We start from the raw sequence: 19,460 nt of genomic DNA, 5'->3' as shown, positions 1-19,460 counted from the left end.
GCCTGGAGTGTGCTTCCGATTCTGTCTCCTTCTCTCTCTGCCCCTCCCTTCCTCCTGCTCTGTCTCTCAAAAATAAGAATAAACGTTAAAAAAAATAAAACTATAAGAAAGGAGCTCTGTAAACTGGGAGGTCCTCGTTACTAAAAGCAAAGCACTCGCAAAATTCTAAATCTGTACACAGCAGTGCCCCTGGCAAACGGTAAGGCAATTTGGAAACCATAAAATGCCTTGAAAATTGGAGCGCTTTCTACACGGTGAGGCATTTTGTAAACAGTGGCGCCCATGCAAAGCACTTTTCTAAAGTCTAAACATACCATATATCCCCTAGTCCCTTAAAAAGGACAAGGAACTTTGTAAACTATAAAGTACTATAGCCACCACGAAGTTCTTTGTAAATGACAGAACACCTAGCAAACTATAAAGCAGGGACTGGCAAATGTTTTCGCTCAAGGGCCAGACAGTGCACATTTTAGGCTGTGTGGGCCATACAGTCTCTGTTGCAGCTTCTCTGCAAAAGCATCCGAAGACAATACGTACAAAACAAACGTTCCCCTAAAACTGTCGGGATATAAAAATTGAAATGTCGTATATTTTCACGTATCACAAAATCTTCTTTTGTTCTCTTACCTACCATCAAAAAATGTAAAACCCATCCTTGGCTCTAGGGGCCATACAAAGACAGGCGTCTGGGCTGGATTTGGCCCGCGGGCCCTAATTTGTGGAGCTGTGCTCTAAGCTGTAGGCTCCCTTCAGGAGCTGTCCGGTACCTTGTAAAAGACAAGCCTTCGTCGCACTGCAAAGCTGGTGCTTCTCAAACTGAATCTTTCCTTGGCACCAGCCCGCGCCTTTCCCCAGCTTAAGGGTGCTCGGTGGCTGTCACCCTCCCATGCACTTCCTGCCGCTCTCCTCACCGGATCCGTTTCCCTCCCCCAGGTGGTGGGCTCCTCCATGCCACTCATCGGGGACCACCAAGATGAAGACAAGCAGCTCATCGTAGAGCTTGTGGTCAACAAGATGGCCCAGGCCCTGCCCAGGCAGCGGCAGCGGGATGCCTCCCCCGGCAGGGGCTCCCACGGCCAGGTCAGGCCCCTGGTGCTGAGCGAGGGCGGAGCTGGCCAGAGGGGGGCTAGTGGCTGCCAGGCCAACACTCGGTCATGCTGCCGCAGAGCTGATAATCAGCAGGCAAAGGGCACTGCCAGTGCGCATGTGCGGCGGCAATTACCAATTGCTCGTAAAAATTGATAAAATGGCTGCTACCCTGACTTCCCCGAGTGCCTCCCAACCCTCCCCCGCAACGAGCTCCCCCCTCCCCAGCTTGATATCCCCTCAGCTCAGCCACAGACGCGTCAACACCCAGCACACTGGGAGCCCGTGTCATTTTGATTGGCTGATGCTCTGGCTGGCCGGTAACTATTTTTAACCTCTCCTGCTCCACTCCTCTGCCGCAGACTCCGTCCCCAGGGGCCCCGCCCTTGGGCCGCCAGACCTCCCAGCAGCCCTCAGGACCTCCAGCTCAGCAACGACCCCCACCACAGGGTAAGTGAGGGGCCGGCTTCCTGGGCCCTGACTGTACTGGCAACCCCCACCCCCCACCTCTCACATGTGCACTCTTTCTGTCCCTCAGGTGGCCCTCCACAGCCTGGCCCGGGCCCCCAACGCCAGGGACCCCCGTTGCAGCAGCGCCCGCCCCCGCAGGGCCAGCAGCACCTTTCGGGCCTCGGACCCCCAGCTGGCAGTCCCCTGCCCCAGCGCCTACCAAGTCCCACATCAGCACCCCAGCAGCCTGCGTCCCAGGCCCCACCACTGACCCAGGGTCAAGGCCGCCAATCCCGGCCAGTGGCAGGAGGACCCGGGGCGCCTCCAGCAGCCCGCCCACCCGCCTCCCCATCTCCCCAGCGCCAGGCGGGCCCCCCACAGGCTACGCGTCAGACATCTGTCTCCGGTCAGGCTCCACCAAAGGCCTCGGGGGCCCCACCGAGTGGTCAGCAGCGCCAGGGCCCACCCCAGAAACCCCCAGGCCCTGCCGGCCCCACACGCCAGGCCAGCCAGGCGGGTCCCATGCCCCGTACCGGGCCACCCACCACGCAGCAGCCACGGCCCAGTGGCCCGGGCCCTGCTGGACGACCCACCAAGCCACAGCTGGCCCAGAAACCCAGCCAGGACGTGCCGCCACCCGCCACCGCCACTGCCGGGGGACCTCCGCACCCCCAGCTCAAGTAAGAGGACCCCACGGCAGCCCTCGCCTAGCTGCTCACAAAACAGGCTCCTGCACCAGAAGAGTGGCCCCAGCTCCCAGGCTCCTCGGACCCAGGTCCTATACAGGAGTCCCAAGAGTTTGATCTTCAGTCTGGACAGAACCCTCATCCAACCTATGCACACACACACACCCGGCCGCCCCACTTCACGGAGGCTCCTGCCCTCCATCCCAGACATTTGTGGCAGAACCCCAGAAAAACCCCTTTTCAGTTCACAGTCTTCCCACTAGGCCCCTGGGAAAGCCCCCTCCCCCAGCCCCCCAGGCACCTTGCTGATTGACCCTGCCCATCAAATCCTCCACCCAGCCGCACTGCACTGGAGCCTTCACAGCAAAACGCACCCTTCTCCTACCCAACTGGACTCCTCCCAGCCGAACCCCCCGACTCTTCCTGGCCAACTCACAGCCCCGCTCTATCACTTCCCGCTCTTTCCAGCTTGTCCTCATGCTTTTCCTACAGTCTAGCCTCCCTTCTGGGCCATTTCAGTCTCCTCCCAAATCATCACATGGTGCTCTCTGCCTCTTCTGGTCCACTCCAGACTCCCCCCACCCCAGCCTGAGCTCAGAAGTCCTCCCCACCACATCCAAATGCTCCCCCTTAGATTGCCCTCCACCCACACTAGCCTGTCCTCGGTGCAAACCCCACCGCACTCCCTCCCCGCCTCCTCACGAAGACTGGGAGGCTCCCTGCCAATCTTCAGCTTTACATCCTCCCAGTCTAGTCTACAATTTGGAGAAGGTGCAGCCCAAGACTCCTCCCACTAAGCCCAGACTTCACCTTGGATCCAAGTCCTCCCAGTCTGGCCCAGGGCTCCCCCACTCCACCTGAGAATCCATCAGGGTCCAGGCCTGTGCTGGTGGGTGGGAGGGTCACAGGCACAGCCCCAGGACTAGAGGGGCAGGGCTGGGCCGGGCCTGGGGTAACATTGTGTTTCTCTCCCCTTCCTCCCTTCCTCCCCACCCCCTTCCTCCCATGCCTCCACCTTGTCTCTCTCTAGCAAATCCCAGTCTCTGACCAATGCCTTCAACCTTCCAGAGCCAGCCCCGCCCAGGCCCAGCCTTAGCCAGGACGAGGTGAAAGCTGAGACCATCCGCAGCCTGAGGAAGTCTTTCGCCAGCCTCTTCTCCGACTGACACCCCACCCTGAGAACCCTTAATTCCTCCTGGGCAACCCCTCTCTGGGCCCTGAATCCATTTCTCACTTTTGGAATCTCCAGATCCCTTGAGAAGTCCTCTCCTGGTCTGCCCAGACCCCTCTTCTCACTCTGCAGAATGCCCAAGTCCCTGGGGAGACCGCACTCCTGGTCCTACATCCAATTCTCACTTTGGAATTCCCGAGTCCCTATAAAAGGCCACTCTCGGCCACCTCAAGACTTTTTTTTCAGTTTTAGAACCTCCAAATTCCTGAAAACCTCTACTCCTGACCTCCCCCCACCCCCCCGAGTGCACTTTCCTTCCCAGAAGCTCCCAAACACCAGGGAACACGTTCTGGCCCTAACACTACTGAGTCCCCTCCTGGAACCCTGAAATTCCTGGGAAACCATACTCCTAGTCCCAGATCTCTCAAGGACACCTTGTTCCCCATCAAGATTTCCTAGATCCCAAAGAAACCCCTACCTTGGAGCCCCTTTTCAGGGATCTCACATCTCTGGAGTTCCACCTCTTCAGATGCCATTCTCCAGCCCTGCAAGGATGTCTCTTAACCACCCCTCAACCCCACTGATCACATCGGGAGGTCCTCCCACTGCTAGGACCCTTCTGTTCCCCAGGGACCCACACTCCCACTTTCCTGCCTCTGACAGCTATCTCTAAATATGCAAACTCCACCCATCTTCCCAGAATCCTTTGCACACGGAGGGCCAGTGGTCCTCTGCTTCCCCACCTTTGCCGTGATGTCTGTGTCTGTGACTGACGTGGCCTCCTCTTGTGCCGTGCTTGGCATATGTGGTCCTCGTTCATCGTGCCGCCTGTGGTGATGCGTGCAGTGGCGCTGTTTGTGTGGTCCGCACTTCCCCCCAACCACTCCTTGCCTGGACTCACCCCCACCCTTCAGCGGCTCTGAACCCCATGAGAAGAGTCGGGAAGCAAAATAAACAAGCAAAGGCCCAGCAGAATTCTGTGCTTCTTGGTGAATAGGGGAGTCCTTGAATGGCGGGGAAGACACAGAGGGGACCCCCCAAATCCACATGGGGTGCTGGGGACCCCAAAATCCAGTGGAAGGCACATCAGGCACAAATTCCAGAGGTTCTGAGCGGAATCCCTGCCACAAATCCCAGCCATTGGATACAGAAGAGCTCCCAAATTTAGAAGTATCCCCAAAGCCAAGAGGAAACCAAATTATGGAGGAAGCAGGGGTCTCGGTCTTTGGGGGGGGGGCCCAATTCCAGAGGAACTGGAAAAGCACACGGGGACCCTCTCCTCTCCCAGGACGGGGATGGGGGATCCTGAGGCAGTATCAGGGCAGAAACAACATTGATTGGCTGGTGGGCAGAGCTCCTTGGTGTGGCAGGCTGAGATTGGTTCCCTGGCGGCTGCGGGCAGGGCCTAAGGCACAAGGCGGGCCGCGCTGAGGAGGCAGGCAGGCAACTCATCAGCCTGGGTGCGGTGCAAGGAGGGTTCGGAGGCACTCCGCTCAATCTTGGGGAGTGACCGCTGCAGCAGCTCAATCGTGGCCAGGATCTGGGGGCAGGGGCAGGTTAGAGGAGGTGTCCAGAGCCACACGGGCACCCAGACACCCGCAAACTCCGGCCTAATGGGGAAGTACACACATCATACACTCCTGACCCTCGAAGGTGCACCGTTCCCACTGACACCTCGGAGTCTTCCTCCTCCTCAGACTTGCCCTCCCTATTGTGTCCGGCCCGCCTACCCGGCCCACCTGGGGGAAGAGGGGACGTTCCTCTCGCTGGAACTTGAGGCAGTCAGACAGCAGGCGCCGCATGGCCTTGGGGCAGTTGCTGGAGATTTTGCTGAGGTCCGGGGACAGATAGCCACGGCCCACCATGAAGATAATCTGGGGGGGGGGGGGTAGGAATGCGGTGATCTGGGGGTCTGAGCTGGGAGGCTGAGGGAATTCTGGGTCTCAAGGGGCTTTGGAGGCTCCTTTTTGGGAAACTAGGGTACTCTGGGTATTCGGGTCTGAGGACTGTGGGTATCTTGTAGATGCAAGGATTCTGGGTCTCTGAGGACTTGGGACTGGGTCTCTGAAGACAAGGATTCTCTGCTTGCAGAACAGAATTTAAGCTCAGGAGAAGTCAAGAATTGTAGGTATCCCTTGGCTCACAGGTTTCTAGGGGGCTTAGAAGCCCAGAAAGTACTGAGTCAGGGGAAACATAAAGTTCTGGATCTGGAGGGAGCTAAGTGACTCTAAATCTCAGGAGTTCGTATTTCTCTAGGTGTCTGGGTGCTAGAGGACTATGGGTCCATGCATCCTGTAGGACTGTGAGTGCTCAGGGCTTGGAGCCTAGAGGGTCCCCAATTTCAGAGGTCCTGGAAGATTCCATACTTTAGACCTAGGAAAACTGTGACAGTCCAGGCCTAAAACATCATGGGTTCCAGGGCCCCAAAGGCCTGCTAGATGCCCAAGGCCTGAATGACTGTGGGTATCTGTGAGTATTCCAGAAGCACAGATGGCTTCTGTGATGGGCAGAAACCGAATTCTGGGCTTTTTGGGACTTGGGGGATTTTGAGCACTGAGGCCAGAGGACTGTAGTTATCTAGAGTTCCAGAGGGCTTCTGGGTACTCGGGAGCCCTGTGGGATCCTGGGTATAGGGGATTCAAGAGATTCTGGACTTCAAGGACCCAGAGGTTGATAGATGTATAGGGGAGGAGAGGATTCTGACTAGGGAAGACCAAAGGATTCTGGGAGTTCTCAGCCCAGAAGACTTTGGGTTTCTGGGGGAAGTGTGGCGTTCTTTACAAGGAGGAAGTCTAAGGTTTGGAGGCTGAGGGGACTCCCTTCCCTGAGAGATTATGGGTAAGGTGTGGGGCTCACCTGGTCACGGCTGCCAATGTGGCTGTAAGGCAGAGAGCCGGTCATGAGCTCATAGAGCACAACCCCGTAGGCGTAGACATCTGACTGGAAGCTGTAGGGGTTCGGGTCCTGCATACGGATCACCTCAGCCGCCTTCGATAGGGCAGACCAGACCAGGCAGGGGGATCATGGAGGCCAGCAAATGGCTGGCCAGAGTCCCAGATCCCACTAGCCACACTGGGTACAACTGGAAACACCCTCACAAGGTAAAAACATGAGCAGTCTAGACACCCACATCTGGCACAAGTATCCCCGTTCCCACTCAGCTCCTCACATCCTGGCCCAGCAACCCATGTCCCTATATGGCCCCAGTCCAGCCTGGCCCAACTCACCATCCATAGCACAGAGCCCGAGGGCTGTTCCAAGGGCTGGGCCCCGCTCCACCGTGTCTTCACCGTGGCCAGGCCAAAGTCACCGATCTTCACTGTGAGCCCCTCGTGTAGGAAGATGTCCACCAGGGTCAAGGGCCACTACAGGAGCTCTCAATAGCCACATCTCTCATCCTGACTGGGAGGTTCCCACTGATGCCTCCACACTTGTGCCTCTGACCCTGACCAGAAGCCCCCCAATATCACACAAACTAGCCACAATCTTGACTTGGGCTGGGAACTCCAATTAGTGCTCCCTACCTTGGCCCCCCTGTGACTCCCGGCCAGGAAGCCCCTGGAGTGGCACCCATAACTGCCACTCCCATGACCCTGATCAGAACTCCCTGTAATGTCCTCCACAGCTGCCATACTTTAGACCCTGACCAAAGTCCCCAGGAACAGCACCCGAACCAGTCGCAACTTTGAACCCTGACCAAGAGAGCCCCATTAAAGCCCCTATTAAGCCACATGACACATGCCCCTCCCTATGCATCTCCAGAAGGCCCCCCAACAAGAGCCATCCCTCTAAGCCCCCACCCCACCCAAGCCCTTAGACAGGGACAGGCAGATACTGTTAGACTTGAGATCTCGGTGGATAATGTTCTTGGCATGGAGGTAGCTGTAGGGATGGAAGCAGGCAGCAAATTGGCTGGGGGTGACCTCATCTCCCCACCTCAAGCCTGCCAGCCCCCTCCCTTTGTCCCCAGGCCAAGAGGCTCACTCCATGCCCTGGGCAGTCTGCCGGGCCACGTCGATGAGCTGGACCATGTCGAAGCGTGTGTCGGCCACATGTAGGTGGTGGTACAGGCTGGAGCCCTCACACCACTGTGTGATGATGGCAAATCCCGGCCGGGTCATGAAGCCCATGAATAGCAAGATGTTGACATGACGTGTCTTCCTGCAGGCAGGGAAGGTGGTACCAGGACAGGAAGGAAAAAAGAGCAACTGTCACTCACTTTCTGAGCATCAGGAGTGGTGCTGTTCACTGCTGCCTTCTGTCATCATTTCCACCCTGTCTTTCGGGAGGCTCAGGGCCAGGCTGTGGCCAGCTTCAGTGCCTTTGTGAGATATGTTTCATGGGCTACGATCCCACCCCGGGGGCTTACATCCCAAGCTTCCTCATCCGAGTCTCCCAACAAAAGCAGGAGGGAGCAATTACTGACCCCGCCCCTCTGCCGACCAGTGGCTCTCCATCATCAACACCTGCCAACCTCTGACCTTGACCATGACCTGGGCCTGTGACCACTCTACAGACAAGAAAGGGGAATGCCAACCTTCTTCATCGATGTATCGTCGTAATACTGATAAATGCCGGTAAAAATACCAGTGACATGTGACTATGTCCTGTTAATCACCACGAGAGGCTTCGAGGTAAAGAGCTTTGGGTTAGGACTCAGATCAGAGTCTGTGTTCCAATCCAGGCTCCCCCAGGTACTCACTGTGCAACCTCAGGGAGGACACTTAACCTCTCTGTGCCTCATTTTCCTCAACTTCCAAACTGTGATAATTAGATTAGCTGCCTTATAGGGAAGCTGGAAGAGTAATTAGTAAATAATCTGTAAGGCACTTAGAAAAGCACCTAACGCGTAAGCACCCTGAAAATGTCACTGTCCTTGTTGTTATTGCTACTGGGTACCTGAGTCCACCTCACAGAAGCTCTGTCACAGATGAACAGATCCCCTCTGATTTAGAAGAAAAACCATCACTCCTTATAGAAGTAAGTAGTAACCACAGTAGTAACAGTAACACAAACGCACACAACATCAACGATGCTCTGCCATTTTGCTCACGTCGCAGTGGATAATAGAGGACGTGAGCATTCCTCACAGTGGGCGGATTATGGTTAAAATATTGACATAATGCAAATTTAGAGCGTGCTTAAGTAATTTCCAGGGAGGAACAGAGAATAAAAGTTTTCTTACTGCGGCATCCGTAATGAGGATAATTATTAAGATAGCACAAGAAATTCTGATAACGTCAACTCTGTGACACAGTTGTGCCCATTTGTCAGAGGGAAAGTCCACGCCAGCAACCCCAGGAGGGGTAGCAACTAGAGAGGCAGAAAAGGAACCCCGGGGTTTCTCAGTGCCAATTAATTAATATCGCATTAAAGACAGATTAAGGAGAGCAACTACAATCGTTAATTACACCACAATTAAATTACGGTCACCATTACAGTTAAATAATACTGCTCTTTCAATTACGGCATTGCTGTAATTAATAACAGGAACGCAACACGGTAAGCGTCCCACAAATGATACAGCAGACACAGAGGGGAAGGAGGGACGCAAGCCTTCCTGGCAATGTGGTTGACACTATGCTATTAATGGAAGGGCACACAGTAAGGCTGAGGTCCTGGCCTGCCGCCACACCCATTTCACAGCGGGCAAATGACAAGACCCACGGTTTGCAGGCAGAGACGTTAATTAATATCAGTATCAACCCCAACACAAACAATACTATCGTCAGCTGTGCTCTACCCATACCCACTTCCCAGAGGGGAAAGGGACGGCCCGGCTGAGAAACAACTTCCGATTATGGTTATAACACAACACAAACACGGGTGCTGTGCGGGAAGTGCCCTGAGCCTGGCCTTTCCCCAGGGAGGGGCCAGAGCTGCCCCGCCGCCCCCACACGAGTGCAATCTCACCTGAGCACCTGCATCTCGTTCTTGAAGGCCTGCGCCTGCTCCGCTGTGGGTTGAGCCACCTTGAGCACCTTCACGGCCACGTCGCCATGCCACCGCCCGCGAAACACGGTGCCAAACGAGCCCGTCCCGATCCTCTTCAGCAGCTGCACCTCGCTGGGCGGCACCTCCCAGTAATAGCCCGAGTCCCGGTACCCCAGATTCTTCTGTAGGCCACACGGCGGCATCTCAGGGGCCTGCCCGCTTCCCTCCTCACTCAGCCTGTGGCGCCCCCACCAAAGGTTCCCGGGAGCTTACCACTTTCTTCTTGTCATCAGCCAAGGACTTCCGCTCCCGCTGCTCACGCTGCTCCGACGGGGATTTGGAATGTGGGGACTTCCTCCCCGAGGGCACGCTGGGGCTGGGGCTCCCCCAGGGGGCTCCGTCGCCACCACCTCTACTACCAGCAGCTGCGGTTGTGGAAGGGACGTGAGTGGAGGCACGTGGAGTGTGGTTGGGGGGGGCACAGGCGGAAGGGCTGTGGGGGGGCAGACTCACCATCGGTGCTGAAACTCTGGGCAGTGAGCTGGAAGAAGAGGGATGGGACTCAGAGAGGGGACAGGGGAGCCAACCGGAACGGCTCTCCCCTCCGCCCGGTGCCCTCCGTGACTGACACCCGCACCACCAACCTGGAGGAGGCTGGAGTCCATGGGGGCCGTGGTGCTGACCATGTGCACGTTGGGAGTGGATGTGGAGCGGATGCGCTGGAGTGGGGCGTTGGCAGGGGCGGGGAAGGGAAAGTGCTCAGGGTCGCGGTGCTGGGTGCGGGAGCTGGCAGGGGAAAGCCTGTGAAATCACTGTCGGCCCAACAAGGGAACAAGTAAAGCCGCCCCCCACCCCGGTAAAGGTAGGTCTAGCTCAGAGTAAGTCAACGTGATCACGTTTCACTTCCTCAACAAACACTTGTTGAATGCCTGCCCTGTGCCAGATACCATTAGAGCTGGTGGAAGGAAAACTGTGGGCACAGCACGTAAAAGTTCTTGCCCTCGTGAGACTGATGTTCCAGTACGGACAGAGCGCCATAGCAACCCAAGAATATTTAATATGCCCACTGCTGACACGGGCAAAAAAGAGAAAAATAAAGCAACATGAGGACACAGAAAGTGGCCCTAGTAGGGTCTGGAAAGGCTTCTCTGATGTAACATCTGAGTAAAGACCTAAGGAGAGACAGCAAGCCACACAGACAGTGGGGGAAAGAGCAATATATAATATTTTATAACCATGCGTACTATTCAAATACACCATTACATAATGCACAACACATTAGCTGTATTCAAAATGCCAATGTTTCCAAATATATATATTATAATAACGTCATACAGTTGACCCTTGGACAATGCAGAGGTTAGAGGCACCAGATCCCTGCCCAGGTGAACAGCCACATATAACTTCTGACTCCCCCAAAACTTAATTACTGAGAGCCTACCTTTGACCAGAAGCCTTACCGATAACATAAACAGTCAATTAACACAAAGTGTGTATGTTCTATGTAGTATATCCTGTAGTCTTACAATAGATTTACAGAGCAAAGTAAGCTAAAGAAAAGGAAGTGTTTTGGGGGCACCTGGGTGGCTCAGCGGGTTAAGTGCCTGACTCGGGCTCGGGTCACGGTCTCACGATTTGTGAGATGGAGCCCTGCGTCAGGCTCTGCACTGACAGCGCAGAGCCTACTGAGGGTTCTCTCTCTGCCCCTCCTGCACCCTCTCTCTCAAAATAAATAAGTCAACATTTTTTAAAAAAAGGAGAGAAAGAAAACGTTTTTAAGAAAATCATAAGAAGGGTGCCTGGGTGGCTCAGTCATTCATTAAGCATCTGACTTCGACTCAGGTCATGATCTCACGGTTTGTGAGTTCGAGCCCCATGTCGGGTGAGCTTGAGCCCCGCTTCGGGTGAGCCCCGCTTCTCTCTCTTTCTCTCACTCTGCCCCTTCTGGGATTCTCTCTCTCTCTGCCCCTCACTCACTTGTACCCCTCTCTCTCTTTAAAAAAAAGAAAAAGAAAAGAAAAAATCACAAGAAAGAGAAATGCATTTATAGTACTGTATGTAAAAAATCCACAAGTGGACCCACACAGTTCAAACCCATGTTGTTCAAGGGTCAGCTCTATATGTTATACATAGATGTGTGTCAATACATAAAGATGTATGTTATATATATATTGAAACATTACAAACACATTTTAAAATGTTCCTTTCACTATCCTGAAATGAAATTTATAGGCAATTAATCCACATATACCCATAATTAAAAATAACACAATGCCCTAACTTTACTATTTTATATTATGTAAAAATGTGTATTTTACATCATATGAAGGTAGTATAAGTAGAACACATGATGATGTATTTATAGCATACCGTACAAATATAGACATTCTAAAATACATAATCAAACAGATAAAATGCATGCTTTATAAACTTACACTATCTTAGAATAATAATATACTTTAATATAGAAATACTACAGTATTATAATACTTAACATAAAGGAGAAATAAAATGGAATTTATGGTAAAATAATATGTATTTCAAAATGGAAAGGCTTGAGAATGGTTATACTCCAAGAATTAATAAAATAGTTAGATGCTTCATATATGTATTTATAATTAATAAGGACTCCTTATTCTGTAGCAGATCTTGTCCTAAGCAGTGGATGTGTCTTAACACATTTAAATCCTCACCAGACCCCTATGTGGTAAAAAGTATTATTATCTCCTCTTTGTAGATGAGAAAACTAAGGCCCAGAGAGATTGGGTAACTTGCCCAAGGTCCATGCCCTTACTCACAGTTGTAGGTACTCAATAAATGTTTGTCAAATAAACAAATGAATGAAGCATGGCTTGTGGTCTACAAAGGCCTCCAGATCTTTTTCTCCTGACAACAGGCGTTCAGCTATAGGCATCCCTACCTGGGACCCTGAGGGGTTAGCGGCTCATTCAGGGGGCGGTTCGAGGGAGCCTCGTGCTGTCTGGAGCCTCCGGACAAATCCTGGACACTGTGGTAGACCCTTGAGGGCATTAGGGGTGTACAGCAAGAGGACAAGGGTCAAATGTCTATAAGAGCTTGTGGCCTCTGTCCTCCCCATTCCCCAACCCAACCCAGGCCAGGCTCACTGTCGGCGGTTGGTACTCATGTCAACACAGACTGTGGGGACCTTGGAGGAACAGTGCTGGTGGAACTTGTAGCCACAGGTTTGGCAGCGGAAGCCATGGAACAGAAACTTAAGGCAGAAGTCACAGAATGCCAGGCTGAAGAACGTCTTCCGTACCTGCTGCCACAGAGCAGGGAAGGTTGAGGCCTGGTCAAGGACTCTCCCTGCCCCATGCCCACAGTGTTCCCCCACCATCCACTCCACACTCACAAAATTGTGCATGGTCAGTGGCACATCTTCAAGGACCTCTACGATGAGCTCCTCTCCATCCAGGGGGGCAATGGCTGTGTCCCAGGCAGTGACTGTCTTTCGCCTGCAGGGGGCACGGAAGGGAGTGAGAGGGTGGACAGGGATGGTGGAAGGCAGGGAACCCCCAAAAGTCCCTCCAAGCCTACCATCCTAGAGTAATATCTGACATGTTTAAATTTCATCGTGGCAACTCTAGGAAGTAGTTACTCTCCTAGTCCCCATTTTACATATGAGGAAACTGAGACTGAGAGGAAAAAGTGACTTGCCCAAGGCCACAAAGGATTGTGAGTGGCAAGACAGTGTGAAGAGTCCATGCTCTTTAAAGATTTTTTTTTAGAGAGAGTGTGTGCATGAGTGGGGGAGAGGGGCAGAGGAAGAGAGAGAGGATCTTAAGCAGTCTCCATGCTCAGCATGGAGCCCAACGCGGCGCTCGATCCCACAGCCCTGAAATCACGACCCGAGCCAAAATCAAGAGTCGGGACGCTCAACTGACTGAGCCACCCAGGTGCCCCAGAAGAGTCCATGCTCTTAACCACAAGGTGAGGAGCAAATAAGACAGTGAATAAACAGCAAATCTCAGAAGTGCTCAGCAAGCCCCTGAAAAAGTGGCTGATGAGGCACTGAAACAACAAATGAAAAGCCATGTGTGAATCAAATAAAAAAAAAAATTAAGGCACCCCAGGACACAGGGATAAACAGAAAGCCAGCACGGCCCCTCGCGGCAGACAGAGAACAGGGAAATGGAGGCAGCAGAGAGCTGACAAACGGATGAAATGGTGAAAGAACAAAACAGATGAATTCTGGGAGGAGGCATGGGAGCAGGGTGAGGACTTGGAGGCTAAGTCGAGAGGAGCTGCTCTGACCTTAAAGGCCAATGAACTAATAAAGGTATGAAACTGAAGCTGGAGGCACTCTTAGTGGACTCACGGAGCTAAGGGAAGACTAATGGGAACTGCAAGACAGAGGGAATGAGTCAGGCGGCTCTCAGAAATGGGAGGCTGGGCGCCCAGCAGAGGGAGGTGAAGTGGGAGTGGCACACTTACCCCTCAATCAGCCGGTAGACCACACAGCAATCCTGATTAAGACCCCGTACCTTGAGGGCCTTGTCTAGAGAGTCGTAGACACTCATGCCATCCCGGACAGTCACCTGTGTGTGTGTTTGTGTGTGCAGATGGGCGGGTCAGTGCCCAACACGGGCCCCAGCCAACTTTCCCCCACGCCTCTGTTAAAGCCTCCTCCCATCCCGAGTCACCCTTCTGAACCAAGACTTACAACGGGGTCCATCCCCACCCCCTGCCAGCTTTGCCCCTGCCACACTCACCACCGTGCGTTGCTTGTTGGGCAGGTACACTTTGACAGTGCCCACTGCCCGGGACGGCTCGGCCCCGTTGGCAGGGGGGCCCCGTGGTGGCTCCATGGAGCCTAAGACTTTGTCAAGACGGACTGAGGCGGGGCTGGGCAGGTGCCATGGGGCTCCTAGAACACAGGAGGGATTCAGAGGTCCAGTAATGACAGTCTGGAAGCAAAGTGGCAGGGGAGGAAAAAAAAATTCAATCTCCAGGCTCCACATCACCCCCTGTCGCCTAATCACACAACAGCCCAAGGGATCCTATTAAACACCCTGAACTCATCCAGTCCCTCCTCTGCTCAGCCTCTCCTGTTGTTTGTCTCACTCTTAAGGGCCGAGGGTGGAGAGGAGGGGACAGTAAGGACACAATGAGAGGCAGCACACTCAGTCCTGGAGGGCACAGGAGTACCCAGTCTCTGCTGGGGGCCAACAATCAAGTCAAACCACACTGCAATGGGGCGTGTCAGGTACATAAAGGACTTGAACAGGCTGTCCTGGCTTTTTAATGGACAAAGGGTGGTTACCAGATACTGTGGTGACAAAGGCGATGGGAAACAAACAGAAGATCAGATACCGCCCTTAGCTTAGGGGCAATGGGAACTGCACCAAAAGAGTGTTCGTAAGGGCACTGCAGGAATCCCTAAGCCCCGGGCTGTAACGGAAGGTAGGCTCTCAAACACTGTATTATGTGGCTAATGGAAGTCACCAGACTGTGATGGGGAGTTCATAGGGGCTCAGCAGACACTATGCTGCAGGGACGGTAAGGGGGAGAAGAACGGAAATGGAGGTCACCGGACATTGTCATGGGGTGAATGGAGGATAATGATACGTTACTAAACACGGTTAAGGTGAGATAAACAGGGGTAAAGCAGGGGTGGGGGGCTCTAAAATCCCCCCTAATTAATGAAGGGGTCACAGACATATTACTGGTGATAATGGAAGGAGGCTGCGGTGGGTTTCAAGAGTAAAGGGGGAATCCTCAAACATTCTTCCAGTGGGTCAGACATTGATCCGGAATAAGGGGAGCGACTAGTGAACGACATCTCCAAGTACACCCCGTTGTCTGCAAGGAAGGGTCACCAAGAGACCTCAAGGAGGTTTAGAGGGAGTCCGGGCACCACGCCACAACCCAGGCCCCATTCAGCCCGGCCCCGCCTACCAAGGGCTTTCCAGCTCTGCGCAGGCGCGCTGCCACACGCGACGGGCGAAACCATCCCCCGCAGCCACACACCCCTATTCCTGTCTACCCCCCCCCCCCGCTGTCGACGATGGTCTCGCCCCGGGTCAAACCACTCCTCCGGTTCCGGGCGTGGGGCGCCGGGGCCCAGGCGAAGCCATCCTGGAGCTGAGCCTTCGGTCCCGGCTCCCTGCCCGTGCCCGGCGGTCGCTCCAGAAACCTAACCCCACCGGGCCCGCCCTCACCTGTCACGCCGCTACGGCCACCGCCGCCTCCATCTTGGGCCTGTCTTCTTGTTTCCTCGAAGAGTCCGCCTCCACGGCCCCTCAGACTTTGGCCATTGGCTCCACAGGATTCAGCCCTCAATTCTTATTGGATTAGGGTCACGCCTGTCAAGGCAGGACCGGCGGAATGTGGGTCCTGTTCCGGATTAGGAGGGGCTGGAAACGTCAGGGTCTGGGGCAAATTCGCATGGCTGGGCTCGCGCAGGCGCAGTAGGGTGGAGACCTGCGTGCTGTGTACTTTAACCCCAATAGTGCCGTGGTGGAATAAAGCAGGAATTTTTTTTTCTGCTTTGAGGGTTCCTGAATCTGGCCGGGCATTCCTTAAGTGCCTTTTTTTGGCCAGTGACTGGAGTCCTTGGTACCCATTTGGGATTTTCCTGTGTCTCAGTGTTGCCGTCTTTGAAATGAGTTGGAATCAGACCACTTAACTGCAACGTTTTCCAATTCTGACACTTGTAGTCACACCTTTTGATAACGGCGGGGCTCTAGTGTGGCCGGGGCTGCAGGGTCTGGCCCTAGGAGGAGCGGCCTGCTGTTTTGGGCGGCTTACTGTAGAAATGGAGTTGGTAAGGATATTGAGAGATTAGTCATAGATAGCCAGGTGTAGAGGCGAAGGAAGTGTGGACCTGGAATGGGGTACAGAGCAGAGACACGAGAAGGTATTGTAGGGTAAAAAAATTTTTAAGAGTTGAATTTTCCCTTTCTTAGAGCATTTCCTTTAGAAAGGTTGTAAAATTGTTTCTCCGTCTCTTCCAAATGTATGTAAATCTTTTAAAAAGCCACTTAGGCCTCTTGCCAACTTTACTACCCATGAATGTTGTTCTTGAGGGCCTTGGAGCCATCTCTTTGAAATGTAAACATCAATGAGTCTAGCACCCTTATCTCCACGTCTCCATAGGAATTTGACCTAGGCTCCTGGCTCAAACTTGTTACCTGCTTGTCAAAGAGATCTGTGTTTTATTTTTCCTTTGGGTAAAGGCAGATGGATACCCCAAATTCCACATGAATTTGAGATGAACTATGTGTAGCAAATGGTGCTGTCAGTTCTCTTACTTGAGGACAAGTTATTGTCGTTTTTGGGAACATGTATATAAAAGGATGAGGTTACTTTCTGTCTTCGCAAGCTCTTTAGCGCATCGCTGGAACTGCGCATCGCAGCCTGCTTTAATGTTTATTCGAAGCTTCCTATAACGTCAAACATAGACATACCATGCAGTCTAGCAATCTCACTCCTAGGTATTTACTCCAAAGAAATAAAAACATATGTCCAGTGATGTGCTGGTAAATGTTTAACAACCAGCTTTCCAGGAAAAGAAAAAAAAAATCTCTAATTTGTAGCATTGCCAACTATGGTGTAAATAATCCCACCATGGCTTATTTCAAGCTACTAATATGACCTCACCGAACAAGAGTTGAGAAGAGATTTACAAAATCGGCTCTAGTGAGCCGTCCACAGTATGCTATTGAAATATGTCCACACAAAAACTTGCACTCAGATGTTCACATTAGTTTGATTCATAATAACCAAAAAATGGAAACAGCCCAGGTGTCCCATAACAGAAGAATTGACAAGAAACACAACAATGGGATCGTGGAATACTACTCAGCAATGAAAGGGAATCTCATAGACATAGGGTTGAGCGAAAGAATCCAGACTCGAAGGAGAAATACTGTTTGTTACTCCATTTGTATGAAATTCTAAGGCGAAACTAATCTATAATGAGGGAATTCAGGCTAGTTGTCTGGGGGAGAATAACTGGGAAGGGCATGAAGGAACTTTGGGAGGTGACTGGACTGTTCAGTACGCATTTGTTAAAACTCATTGAACTCTATACTGAAACTGGGGACATTTTATTGTGTGTAAAATATACTTCATAAAAATGCATGGCAAAACAATGGCTTCAAACATAGTTCCAAACATCTTGATTTCTTACAAATTCTTATTGGTTAGAGAAAACATTTTTTAATTCATCTTTCCAAAATTGAATCCCTGGACCCCAAATCTCCATTTCTCAGTGCAAGAGCCCTGGCGGCCACCTCAGAGCCCCATGAGGTCAGGAACAACTGTAGGAGCTCAAGTGAAGGGCTCCAAACACTCACTCCAACTAAAAACAATTTGAGCAGTTGGGGGAATACATTTTAAATTTCAATTAACTTAAATATTATTCAATTACATATTATTTTATTTGTTTAAAATTTTTTATTTCTAGGCAGTATTTGAAGACAGACTTCTGGCTGTGTTGCACAAGGTTTGCAAAAAAATGAACAAAATCCCGCTGCCATAAACTCACTGCACACATGCCAGGTGGGGGTGGGGGGAGGGGGAAGGGGTGGATAGTGGAAGGGCAATCCTTTCTCTTCCAAGGACTTCACTTCAAACCCGTCCCAACTGGTATGACTTCAGCCAAGTACCTGACAAGCCATGAAGGCCTTTAAAGTGATTTGGGTTTTTAACATCCACCATCATCACCGTATTAAAACCATCAGAGGGGCACCTGGGTGACTCAGTCGGTTAAGTGTCTAACTGGCTCAGGTCATGATCTCACATTTCGTGGGTTCAAACCCCGCGTTGGGCTCTGTGCTGACAGCTCAGAGGCTGGAGCCTGCATCGGATTCTGTGTCTCCCTCTCTCTCTGCCCCTCCCCTGCTCATTCTTTCTCTCTCAGAAATAAATAAACATTAACAATTGTTTTTAAATAAAAATAAAACCATCCGAAGCACCATGTATTAAAACAAAAATTAAAAGCTGAGCTAGCCGGTTATGGTTTTCTGACATTTCCCTCAAAATTACCCACCTAGAAATTTTTAAAAGATTCTAAAGTGGTTGTTGCTTTTCATTACTGTTGATTTTAAATTCTTAGAAATGTGTCTAAAAAATATCTAAAATCTTAAGGGTTCACCAACTGCGGTTGTAATGCTACCCATTTTCCAGCTAAGCAAACTGAGGTTCATGCTGCTCTAACTGGAGGGACTGAGAAGAGCTCAGTCCAGGAATTCAAGTTTGATAAAAAAAACTGCTGAACAGGGTGCAGGCCAAGGACACCTCCTTAAGGAATCTTGGATCCACCCCAGCAGTCCTGCATGCCTGAAGCCCACTCTAGAACCTGCGGCTCACATTTCCCAACGCCAACACCCTTGCCCCCTACACCCCTCCCCCCCCCCCCCCCGCAGCCGCCACCTGTTAAATGCCACCTCTGGGACCCAATAGCAATGCCTCCCTCTCAGCTACCCATTTTGGAAGAGAAGACTGTGCATACACATTTCACTGAGGACCAAGACTTAGCAGGGCGCCCCACAAGCCTAACTCAGGACCTTCAACCCTCGGTTCTGCTGGGCCACGGGCGGTCTGCAAGGACCCACTCTGCGCTCCTGGCCCCAGGCGTCGAGATCTGCCAATGGCAATGCAGTGGAGGCAGGGTTTGGGGATGCCGCGAGCATTGATAGACTCTACCTCAATCCTGGCGTTTAGGAGCGAGAAGACCGGGGACTTCCAGACGCTGAGGAGCCACTGGCAAACCAATAGCTACTCACAGGGGGTGGGCTTTGGGCCATCCCAGCCAATGGAAGGTGATGCGAGCTAGTCTCTAGCTGCAAACCCGCAACTTAATGTTACTTTCAAATTAGGGGCAATGCGGCTGTAATCGTTCTATCTAAAGCCGAGTGTGGAAGTTTCCACTTCTGAACATTCCTTGAAGAGATTTTTAATATACAACCCAGAGGTAAGAAGTGTGGGAAATTCACATGGGAACCAAAACAGTATTTTAACATGGATTTTCCTTATTGAAAAGTCTTTCCTAACAAAATGCATTGAGCAGTGATTTGAATTTGCTATCCCTATGATCCAAATTGATGAAAAACACACCGTTAAACCAACACAAGATTCTTTATTTTAAAGAATTTAAGTTCATGATG

The 19,460-nt window shown here is 52.0% G+C and overlaps 2 protein-coding genes across 6 annotated transcripts in view; one reads left to right on the top strand and one right to left on the bottom strand.

Annotated features, from left to right (window-relative positions):
* Positions 1-4,368, top strand: part of SYN1 (synapsin I) — a 51,134-nt gene extending 46,766 nt beyond the window's left edge. The window contains exons 10-13 of one of the 2 annotated variants that reach the window (XM_027053969.2): positions 934-1,080; positions 1,449-1,536; positions 1,625-2,216; positions 3,253-4,368. In XM_027053969.2, coding sequence (XP_026909770.1) covers positions 934-1,080; positions 1,449-1,536; positions 1,625-2,216; positions 3,253-3,388 — 963 coding nt within the window. In that variant the 3' untranslated portion in view covers positions 3,389-4,368. The remainder of the gene's footprint in view (positions 1-933; positions 1,081-1,448; positions 1,537-1,624; positions 2,217-3,252) is intronic. The other variant, XM_027053970.2, reaches the window with a different exon arrangement.
* Positions 4,359-15,665, bottom strand: ARAF (A-Raf proto-oncogene, serine/threonine kinase). 4 transcript variants are annotated; one of them, XM_053202266.1, is made up of 16 exons: positions 15,510-15,665; positions 14,061-14,255; positions 13,783-13,886; positions 12,701-12,803; positions 12,453-12,607; positions 12,248-12,346; positions 9,972-10,113; positions 9,841-9,868; positions 9,601-9,752; positions 9,307-9,509; positions 7,378-7,554; positions 7,215-7,275; positions 6,621-6,725; positions 6,250-6,381; positions 5,124-5,267; positions 4,359-4,933 (listed from the first exon to the last, which is right to left on the bottom strand). In XM_053202266.1, exons 2-16 carry the CDS (start codon positions 14,154-14,156, stop codon positions 4,799-4,801), a joined length of 1,836 nt encoding a protein of 611 aa, XP_053058241.1. In that variant the 5' UTR covers positions 14,157-14,255; positions 15,510-15,665; the 3' UTR covers positions 4,359-4,798. The 4 variants fall into 4 exon arrangements, with proteins under 4 accessions (XP_053058241.1, XP_053058244.1, XP_053058242.1 ...); XM_053202269.1 differs by having other exon boundaries at positions 5,133-5,267; XM_053202267.1 differs by having other exon boundaries at positions 6,621-6,739; positions 7,229-7,275.
* Positions 15,666-19,460: the final 3,795 nt, after the last annotated feature.

Source organism: Acinonyx jubatus, chromosome X (assembly GCF_027475565.1).
Source record: "Acinonyx jubatus isolate Ajub_Pintada_27869175 chromosome X, VMU_Ajub_asm_v1.0, whole genome shotgun sequence".
Taxonomy (NCBI): domain Eukaryota; kingdom Metazoa; phylum Chordata; class Mammalia; order Carnivora; family Felidae; genus Acinonyx; species Acinonyx jubatus.
This window is presented reverse-complemented; position numbering and strand designations above follow the sequence as displayed.